Below are 11,028 nucleotides of genomic sequence, written 5' to 3'. Positions count from 1 at the left end.
AGGAAACCTTGACTTGATCCTTCCCTCTATGACACTGCGTCCGGCTCTGATGAGTGTCACATTTGAAAAAAATATGCCCTGGCCAAAGGCAGACTTGGAAGCATTAACACTGAGTTCAAAGCTTGCATCTGAGGACTCTGAAACCAAAATGAATAGCCCACCTTGTGTTGCACAAGCTGTATGTTAGAAGAATGGATGAAGGGCTGAAGAAAGACTAGAAAATGTGCAGTGCGTGGGGCGAAAGGGAGGGGGCAAGAAGAGAACACCAGAATGAAATTAAATCCCACCAGTTTTATTGCATTTAGAGGCAGCAGTCTGCTTGGGGCGATGTTGTGTTATTAGATTACAGTTTGGTTGTTATGCAGGGCTCAAAGAGACAGGACAGCAACAGCCACAAAGTTTTCAGCAGGAAGGAAGAGTGTGACATGTTTTGAAAGTATTAAGACTTTTTTTTTTGTATTGCCTCACTCAGGTCAGAAGATGTGACTTAGTTGGTCCCTCCCACCCAATAATCTTTGAATTTTTGACATGAAATTGTTGGCTATCATTGGAAGATTTGGAAGCACTGCCAGGTTTTGAGGCAGTAGTGTGGGATTGGTTTTTGTTTTTCTGTTTTGTGGTTGGTGTTGGTTTGGGTTTTTTTTTCAAGAAGAGTTTTAAACAACAACTTTTTTTTTTTCTTTATTTGTCAAACTTGTATAGCTTGGGAAGGGCAGTGCTTCTTCCTTTTATATACGTTTTTCACAGGGTTGCTGCTGATTCTGCCTTGACTGGGGATTATTCTCTCCCAGGCTACCACACTCATGGGGGATTTCTGTGTGTGGCTGGCAAAACAGACAGGGAAGGTTGCAATTCCATGGTGTGGGACAGAGGGAGGATAATTGTACGCGGATTGAGGTGGGTGCAACCTTGCAGTATTAGCTGGATTCAGGTGCAAAGGTGAAGTGCAGGCACCCTTGCTGTCGATGTTATGCCCCATCATTTCTGATGATGGCTGCAGAAATGATGTGGTTCTAGCCCAGGACTGCTGAACTGTATTCATTTGTTTTTCCTGCTGTTGCAGCTCGACACTTTGAACGCTCCACTATAAGAAGCAGATCTTTTAAAAAAATAAACAAGGCGTTCAGTGTTCTTCGAAGGACAAAAAGTGGAAGCGCCGTTTCCAACCAGGTTGACCGGGAAAGGGAGACTGTTGGAAACTCTGCTGCTGGAGAAGAAGGTAATGCCTTGTTCTCCTTCTCTTGTTATCACTTAAAATGGGGTAAGGGATCTTATCCGCATGGGAACTGTATGTCCGTGACTGATGTGCTTTTCATGTGGGGAGCTGTTCATGATTAAAAAAACCCAAGAAAACTCCATCTTTCCATATTTTCTTTAAAAAGCTGTCAGTGACTGGCAGGTGAGAATATTGCTGGGATGTGTGGGACCTCACACAGGGCTTTTCTGGTAACAGCCTGCCTGCTACAGCCAGCCCAGTACCTAGCACACTGGATGCGGGATCCAGGAGTCCGGGATCTGTTACTGAAGCTGTCATTGATTTGCTTGATCATTTTGTCAAGAGGCTTCATCAGTATGTCCCCCTAAACCAAACAGGTCACAGTGATCATACGTTATAGGAAATTCAGGAGTTTTGGTTAACGTTTATGTTATGTTTAGTTTGGCTAACTGGAAATGTTACTGAAGCTGTCATTGATTTGCTTGGTCATTTGGTCAAGAGGCTTCATCAGTATGTCCCCCTAAACCAAACGGGTCACAGTGATCATACGTTATAGGAAATTCAGGAGTTTTGGCTAACGTTTTTGAAACACTGGAAATTCCCAGTGGGAGGAGGGTATGGAAGTGCAAAATACAGTAATTATTCCAGCACTTCCGTGGGATCCTTGGTGACAGACTTGTGTTACCTCAGCCAGGCGGGTGATGAGGTAAGAATGCCCTGCTCTTAAACAGAGGGGAGAAGCAAGTTTGTCTGACCTGTGTCAAGGATGAGGGGTCTGGCAGGCAGTAACACTTAACATTTGACATCCTCAAAGCAACAAGCAAATGTTAGTAATTGTTTTGGACCGTAATTAGGAAGCCAACATTAACATTCATGCATCAAGAGGAAGTGATGATAGAGTGGGAATCATTGTCTTAATCAAGGTCTTCACCACGCTTGTTATTCCCTTGCTTGATGCCTCAGCACCTGACCTCTCTTCCCAGATCAAATGTCCAGGGTAAGGGCTTTCAGAAGACAAAATATCCAACTTCCCTTCGCTCTGTATTTCCAGCTGCTGTTGAAATCCACAGAAAATAAAGACAAGGCGCTGCCAAATGCTGTGTTTAGGCATCGTTATTCTAGGCATGGTGAATCGGAGAACAATGTTTAATATTTCTTCTGCTTTATTTGCTTATTCCTTCAGGAGAGTTTCACTACGTTACTGTGCTCTTGGTGCTTACTGTCCTAGTCCACATACTTGCTGATGCAGCCAAAATAAAACCTGATAATTCAAAATTGTTAACCTTAATTGTTGCACTGAAAGCTTGGCTTCATGGCCAGTGTCTGGATGATCTGGTGGCCAACAGTACCTATCCAGTAATCCAGTGCAGTTGGGATGTTTAACAGAAGGAAGTGTGAAGATGACACCAGCAGAATGAAAAGCGCTCTTGTCTCCTTTTTAAGGGACATATAATGGGACCCTGAAGTGGCAATCACTCCAGGGCCTCATTGACAGCGTCAAGATTGTCATTCTCTCCTTGACTCTGCTTGTGGCTTCATTCCTCTGCACAAAGCATGCCTGTAAACTGCCAAATATATTCTACTGCACTGGAAAAACCAGGTAGGCGTGTAATTGTTTAATGAGCAGTTACTCTCACGTATGAGATCACAGAAGCTGGGTACTTAAATTACTGCATTAATTATGTATGCAAAGAATGCAGTTTGATGACACAGTTCTGGAATTTGGTCTTCAAAAAAAAAAAGCAGCAAGCAATAACTTGCAGTAATGCAAATATAACTTTAACAAGGATCTCTACTCAGTCCTGCGCAACAGGTGCATCGTGTAATGGCATCTCAAAGGCTTCCTCTGTTTCTTCTTGTTGGAGGAGGAAATGAATATACTTCTTTCTCTAGCAGTTATTATCATCCTGCCAGCTGGAGGCTTGTTTTCTTCTCCAGTTCTGTATGTCTTCTTCTCTTACTTATTTTCTTTAAATCCTTAGCTGTGCTTGCAGTCTGCAGTTAGGCTCCTGGATAGAATTGCTGGTCAGTCTTTAGGGATAGCTGCAGTATGCTCTGCCCTGTGCTCAATAAATGTCCAGCCCAAACCCACTGCAAAAAGGCAGCCTGACATGTCTGTCTCCCCATTGCCATTCTGCTCTCCTGGGAATGAAGGTGCTCCTTTCGGTGATGATTCCCGGCCTCAGAGGCCCCCACACCGGATGTGAAAGCTGTTGCTGCCTTGCTCCAAGTTTCACCGTCCCAAACTTTGATCACTTGAAAGCACACCTCAGCCGTGCCTCATCGCTCTGGGAGATCAGGCAGCACCTCACCACCTCTCTGGGGCTCCTTTCCTCCCCAGGCTTACTCAGAGTAAAGCTGAGGCTGTGCCAGCTTCACAGTAGGCACAGAGTGGAGTAACCCCTTCTTGCTGATAACCTCTTGTTGATAAAGGAGCTGTCAGGTCGACTGACAAAGATCAGTATATTATAGTCCATCTGTCCCCAGTTTTCAGAATTCCCTCAACTTAATCCAGATGTCTCTGTTTAATCTGTGTTTTGCCTATATTTTGGTCAAAGGTCCTCTGAGAACAAAAACCATCGTGTGTACTCATGTATTGGCCTCCCGCATCAGCAGTGCTGCTGCCGCATTAACTATTTGCCCACTGCAGAGCGTGTAGGTGCCTTTAATCTGAAGCCGATATGTCTGTTGGGCCAATGCTCTGTTGCAATATGACTGCGGGGGTGCAAGACAAAATAGTCACTCCTGATCTGGGAGAAAAGATATTCAAATAGCCATGTTTCTGCTTAACTTGGAGATGAATGCAGTACTGGTTTTGGAATACTCCTTTGCTACCCAGGTACACCAAAAAGTATGATGTATAAGGGAAAATGTGTTTCTGTTGTAATTACAGCAAAGAAATAGTTACAGTCTAGTGCGATCTAATACCTGGAGCTGGTATCAGTCCTGCACTGTGAAGATTATTTCATGATTTCCATTTGCAACCTGTGGTTTGATTTGTTCAAACAATGTGATATGCACCTATTTTTTATTCCAATGACTCAGGCTTTCTTTGTTCCTCTGTTCAAACATTTTGGTGACATTTTCAGCAGAGAATTGTTCATTGTCCAACTGAAGAAAATGTTAGAAGTGAATGAAAAGTGCAAATGCTGATGAGAATTATGTGTGGGGAGGATGTGATAAGATTTTCTCATTTTTAATAATTATTAAAAATAACCCTTGCAAAGAGGTACTTGTCTGTAGTGCAGCACCCAAGCTTGTGATATCTACCTGAGGGTAATCTCATTAATAGCATTTACAGCTACAAATAGCTTTCCAGGTCTGAAGTAGAAGTTAGAAAAGTTTAATAGAGATGGTTTCATTCTGAGACATGAGGGAAGGTGACAGGGACATCCTTCCGGCAGTGATGCATTTAAGATGTAATATCTTCTGACTGGATCTACTAGTGTAAATGACCTTGGCTATCTACTTGAATGCTAAAATATCTCTGAGCAAAGGCTGCTCCAGCTTTGCTATTCTTATTTGTATCACTGTGCTCTCAGTTTGGCATCACACTCTTCAAATTCACTTCCAAGAAAGACTCGCTCTATACGTACTCTTTACTCAAACTGATATACCAGGTCATAAACCAGCTAACAGTTTAGGAGGAAAGAGTTTGGGAATGTGATTGCAAAAACCTCCATACGGTTTTACAGTAAAAGGGTGTCATGCTGCTGCTTTTCAAAAACATTCATCAGTCTCATTTTGCAGTCAAGCCATTGTAATATAAATTGAATTTATTATTGCTTGAGGATGGCAAATGTTGTTCAAAGTCAAACTCATTCTTCTTAGTCTCATGGTGGGTGCAGTTCTACCATCTGTTATTGCTTTGCAGCAGTCAAGACCAAGGCAGCCCTGGCAGGCAGTGGCAGGACCACAGAACAGACTCTCCAGTTGTGTGGGTATATCTCACTCCCACTGTTCAGCCTGACCCCTGTTTTATTTCATAAACATATATATATACACACATGTGTGTATATATATATATAAATAGATAGACAGATAGATAGTATAAATACTTCAATGTCTGGGAAAGGTACATGAAAAAAATGAAGGTAAGTAAAGCACAGATGGCTCTCCGTATCAGACATTTCATGGCATTAAGGCTCCCTATGTACAGAAAAGAACATGGCTTATCCAGCCCCTGAACAAGACAGCACAGTCCAAATTCTGTCTGGGGAAGGCTGCACCCTGCAGGAAGCCCACGCTGTTCCTGTTTTCCCAGATTTGACTCCGTTGCAATTCGGATTTTCCAAAACGGCTGTTGGAAATCTTACAGGACTGGTTCAAAGCACGCTGGTCTAGGACCATGAGCCGGGTAATTTCCAGAAGAAAGAGTTTGGTCCTGTAGCACTTCCTCCACTGCAGACCGATAAACTTTGCCTGCTGTAGATGAGAGAGACACAGCTCTTTTGAGACATGTACAACTCTACAACTGTTTCATTTTAGTTCTTTTGGGACTCCTTTGGTGAGAGGAATGTCCAGAAGCAAGAAGAGACATTAGAGTTGGCACTGCCTTCTACCTGCTTCCTGCATCGGACTGGCATGCCTGGAGAATGAATGGAAGGCATTAGATCAAAATGATGGCAAAACACTGGGAGAATGAAAGCCTAAATGAAAATCAGTTGGGAAGGAAGAGTTGCAGAACCAAGTCCCACACTAGTGCGAGTGCATGTGACATTCGCAGACACAAGAATGTTCCAAGAATAGGTCACACGAGCTTTGTTTAAGTTCTGGTGACCAGGTGCGGGAAGCCTGAGCATGTGTCCCTGCAGAAAGCCTGACCTGTGGGGGTGGGCTGGCACCTCACATCAGTCGGACCTTCTGATCTAAGCAAGGACTTGCCACCTGAGGCACAAGTTTTGTTTACGGAGATCTTTGACTAATCCGGACTCAAAAGTCACAGCAAACATTACACAGTGGGGATGAAGGCCCAAGTTATCCTCATGGCAACACTCAGAAGGAGCGCCGTGCACACAGAAAGTCTGCCAAAACCTGAGCCCTGAAGAAATGTTACCATTAAGTATTTTAAACTATATGGATAAAATAATAAGCATAGTTAAAATTTTGTATTACAGTCTCATGGCCACCGTAGTGATGAGTGGTTGGTGTCCTACACTGTCCCAGACAAGTGGTGTTTACTGTGTAAAGCTGGTCCCCCTGATGTTATTTGTTACTGTAATGGGATATGTGAAAATATCAAAAAAACCTGCACACTAATATAAGGAAAATATGCTTGAGGAAAAAGCACACACAGTCTTTCTGAATGCAGATGACATTTTATTATATTGACAGATTCAGAATGCTCCATACAACCCCCGGTGACAAAACCACAACACCCTGTGGGAAAACCTGCAAGAACCACCAAAAACAAGACAGAAAGTTTACTTCTTTCTAGATTCAGCAGCTCTTCAATATTTAAGGACTGGAAATATAAAATGGTAAAGAAAGGTATGCAATACTCCTGGGTTTTCCTGCTCCGGAAAACCTGGTCAAAGAGAATGGAGAATTCTAATTTAAGAGTGTAAGGGATGGAAATTGTTGTCTGTGCAAACTGATGCTCCAGCCTCACAATGGGCTGTGTATATGTGAATGGTACAAGCCCTCAACCCTGTTGGAGTCCCTTATATAAAGCTGCTGAGGCCCCATTCACTGTATGCAACCAGGTGCTGGAGCAGGGTCCACCTCTTCCAGGTATGGTATATACATTAGAAAAATACAAGTTTAAGACATTGCTTTCCAGACACGGAATCTTCTTGACATAGGCATGGTAGGTTTTGGTGAAAATGCACACACTGTATGCAGACCGGTGAAAAACTGATCGCCAATGTTCTTATTTTAAAAAAAAAAAAAATTATTTGTGTATTTTATACCTTTAATCTGTCAAAGTCACTGTTAGTTTATCAAAATAAGCTTTGGCCTTTCACTTATGACAGTCTAGGTCATTTGAGATACAAACACCCACGTACGTGTCGGGGATCAAAACAAGAGGCAAGTCATCAAGGAAGAGAGCAGAAATCAAGGGATCGTGGAGTTATTTTGGTTGCTTAGCCCATCTGAGGAGAAAATGGTGCAGTTTATTGATTACATTTGATAAAGGACACAAATCAATTGAAGGCAAGGATTAAGGCAGTATATCCCACTAACTATGAGAAGAGAGACGCTGGTGACTTGCAGGCTGGCAAGAAAAATGTCTTGGGAAGATTTGTTTTGTTGTAGACTGCACACTTCAAAAGAAAAGAAGGTATTAAAAAGTCCTTTAAAAGAGATTTTAAATCTCATAAAGTCATACTTTACTTTTTTTAAAAGTCATTACTTTTTTTTAAATCATAAAGTCATACTGAAAGTCAACCAAGTGCCACTGCAAACCTTAATAAAACAGTTAAGGCACTGTTCAAGATGCAAAGAAACTTATATGAGTTTATGCCTTCTATAAAGATATATGTAAGTCTTACGTAAGTGTAGAGACTTGTTCACTGGCACATTGCTCTAATTTTGCTCTGGGATAATTACAGACTGAAATAAACGTGAGCATGTCAATAGCTTGTATGGTCCACAGTTCTCCATGGTCAAAAAATGTAACTGGATGATTCTTTCAGAAAGGTTTTTGGAATGAGGTATGGGAGAATGATTGTTTGAGTCAAAAAGCACAGTTTTTTAGTACATGAGGTGAATCATCACACATTGGGAAATGGAAGAGTTCTGCTATAAAACTGCTTTGGTATTCTTCAAAATATACAGAGATATTAATTTATGCTATTTCCATGCAGAGAACATATGGGGATCCAAGTTATCCAGGTTATATTTTACATACAAACACACTTAGAGCCACACTGAGAGTGTAAAATGTGCATGCTTATTCTGCTGCAGGAATCAGGCCATTGGTGATTTTTGAGGAGTACTTGTGTCATCTGACTTTAAGCACCCCACTGAGATGCCAGAGTTAATTGCCTCTTTCTTCTTACATAGCAGTGGAGAGAGTTTCCAAGGCTGATTTAAGAGGTGAAGCGGGTATCACTCCCCTTGGATGCCCATGTACTGTCAAGGAAGCCAGAGCAAGTAGATCACCAAATTATGCATTTGGCTTAGAGTTCTGGATTTAGATGGAGTGAATCCATCCTTCAGGCTAGAGTGAAGCAAGCAAGTTACAAGCTAGGCACATAATGCTCAGAAAACAGAAGGGTATGGCGAGAATAAAGCACCTTCCATTCCTGAGACATCAAAGTTGTGTGTAAACCAGAGGTAAACCTGTACTAACGCAGAAACTGCTGCTGCAGGAGCATAAACTAAATGAATACTTGGATATTAGGTTGATGAAGGCTGTATAGTTATCTAGATAGACTTTTGTTGCCTGTCAACTCTGTGTAAAACCACAAAGTCGAAGTCTGTGCTGCCGGTAGGTGATTTTTGCAGACGTGGAGGAAGACAGCTTCTCACCCCGACGAGCGTATGATCAAAGGAGTGGTAAGGGATGCAACATGGTGTCTCTTAATTTTTTTTTTTTTCCTGTTCTTTCTTTAACCTTGCTCTCTCCCAAAAGGTTTTGGTGCCTTGCTGGTGTGTTGTCTGCTAATTCTGTAGTAGAAAATATTTATTCTATCTCAGATACTGCTCTGTTCATTTTCATTTAACACTTTACTGCTATTCAGTAACAGTCACTGTACTTTCATTTCTAAAGTAGGCTATTGAAAAAACATTATCACTTCATTTTTTGACTTACAGATTTTTCATATAGGCTCTGGTTTAGTCCCACACATAAAAATTCAAAAGCTTTCTCACCTATGGGAGATTTAAGATAATTGAAGGCTAATACACCTGTGCTAGAAAAATCACTGGTGCTTTTATTTCAACTTTGCTCACTGTTGAATGTGGATTAAAATTTTGAATTGACCTAGAAGGAAAGAAAGTATTAGTGACATCTTGTGAAAGCAAACATGCCAGTTGAAAACTAGGGTTTGGAAGAGGATACTCTTATCTGGTGCATTATAACACAAAAAAGAGGACCCCTGCCCATCATTAGTCCCTGTTCCCCACACCCAGCTTGCCAGGGCCAGCAGAGATCTTTCCCTCCAGGCACCTTGAGCATAGTGTGGTTTTAATACAGACATGTGGTAGTAAGAGCCAGTCATCCCTACTTCCTAGAGTTCAAGCAGTGATGAAAGGAGAGGGGTCTGGCAGGGAAACTACTGTGTGCTTTGGGTTGCCCAAGAAATCTTGATTTTCTGTTACCTGAAGGTAAAAAACCGCTTCCTTGGATGTCACAAGCCAAGCAGCTAGTTCTCAGCTATGACACCAAAAATGGAGGAAATCAGGGTAGCCTGGGATGCTACCGGTGAGACGGTGTGCAGCCCAGCACAGTGTCGAGGTGTCCATGCCCATCCGCCCTAGGGCCAGCAAGGAGCTGTGGCCTGGTTCAGAGGGGTTTCTGGTGACTAAAAATGTATTTTATTCCCTTAAAATATTAGCACGTGTAACTGTTTATAAGTACATTTCATTTGTCTGGATTATATTGAAGGTTTAGAGCTGTGTTTTGTGGGGAAAAAAGGGAAGTTTGTATGTATTCATTTAAAAAAAGATCCCTTTGAGTCCACTCAGCAAGCACACGTGTCCTTTCCTCCCCACTTAAATCACATCCATGCATAAAACCTAGTTTGGATAACTGGCAGGTACTCGAAGCTGTGCGGTGCATGTTTTAACAAAGCGAAGTTGTGATGTCAAATAAATCCCTTACAATGTGCATTTCCAGGTATTCCCAGGTTGTATCACCTGATTCCAGATGGGGAAATTACCTGCATTAAGATCAACCGTACCGATCCCCATGAAAACTTGGCCATTAGGATTGTGGGAGGCAGTGAGACTCCTTTGGTTCACATTATTATACAGCATATTTATCGAGATGGAGTAATTGCCAGAGACGGAAGGTTGCTGCCTGGAGACATGATACTAAAGGTACAGTACTGTGGAGGTACAAGATAAAAGTATCCTAAGATAATAAGGTGTAAGCTGATCATGAGATGAGATTACAAAAAACATTTCTTGTTTATGTGGGTAGAATAAGGCATGCAGAAAGATGCTCAGTTCCTCTGCATGCTGTGATGACTTCATTCACTTCAACTGTTTTTTGAGGCTCACAGATTCGTTTATTTTCCCTATTCACAACCAGGCCTCTCTGATTTCTAACACGGGAGGTCTGAAATGCAACACAGTGCAATAGACTGTTGGCGTTTCTGCCCCAGTGGTGCAAAAGTCCTTTTCTGAAAGCAGAGGCGGTGTGTTTTGCCCAGTTTGTTTCTACTGAACTGTGGGCTCACTTAGTGAGGTTTCCATTGCCTTACGCCCCGCTTACCCCAGGATAGGTGATAGGGTCCTGATCAGAGTTGTTTCATCATCTAGCTCAGCTGTACGATGTGTTCAGCACCGCAGAGCGTGAGACGCTGCCCACTCTGTTTTGGGAGTGTTGCTCCATCAGCAGCCACAGGTGAAATCTCTAAGAACAAACCTGAGGACCATTCAGGCATTAGCTGTTAGCTGCTGCTTCTGCTCCTGTTTCTATAGAAATGTATAACAGATGAACAAGAATTAGGCCAGATGGTTAAAGATCATGTATCTCACAAGCAGTGGCTTCAGCAATAGCTTTTGATTAGAAACTGTGCTCTCGGCTGCCCCAGCGACTTGGAGTTCTGCAAGGATGCTAAATCATATGAATGCTTCGATTCCTGGAAGTAGAGAGTGATGACAGAAAATGCTAGTTCCTTTCCTTGCTTTGACAGTGT

The 11,028-nt window shown here is 42.3% G+C and overlaps 1 protein-coding gene across 2 annotated transcripts in view; it reads left to right on the top strand.

Annotated features, from left to right (window-relative positions):
- The window catches only part of LNX1 (ligand of numb-protein X 1, E3 ubiquitin protein ligase), a 67,673-nt gene that overhangs the window by 32,217 nt on the left and 24,428 nt on the right, over positions 1-11,028 (top strand). For both annotated transcript variants that reach the window (XM_010156745.1, XM_010156746.1), the window contains exons 3-4: positions 1,064-1,219; positions 10,002-10,204. In XM_010156745.1, coding sequence (XP_010155047.1) covers positions 1,064-1,219; positions 10,002-10,204 — 359 coding nt within the window. The remainder of the gene's footprint in view (positions 1-1,063; positions 1,220-10,001; positions 10,205-11,028) is intronic.

This window comes from Eurypyga helias, unplaced genomic scaffold (genome assembly GCF_000690775.1).
Source record: "Eurypyga helias isolate BGI_N326 unplaced genomic scaffold, ASM69077v1 scaffold10628, whole genome shotgun sequence".
NCBI lineage: Eukaryota > Metazoa > Chordata > Aves > Eurypygiformes > Eurypygidae > Eurypyga > Eurypyga helias.
Note: the sequence above shows the minus strand (reverse complement) of the source record. Positions and strands in the feature narration are given on the sequence as shown.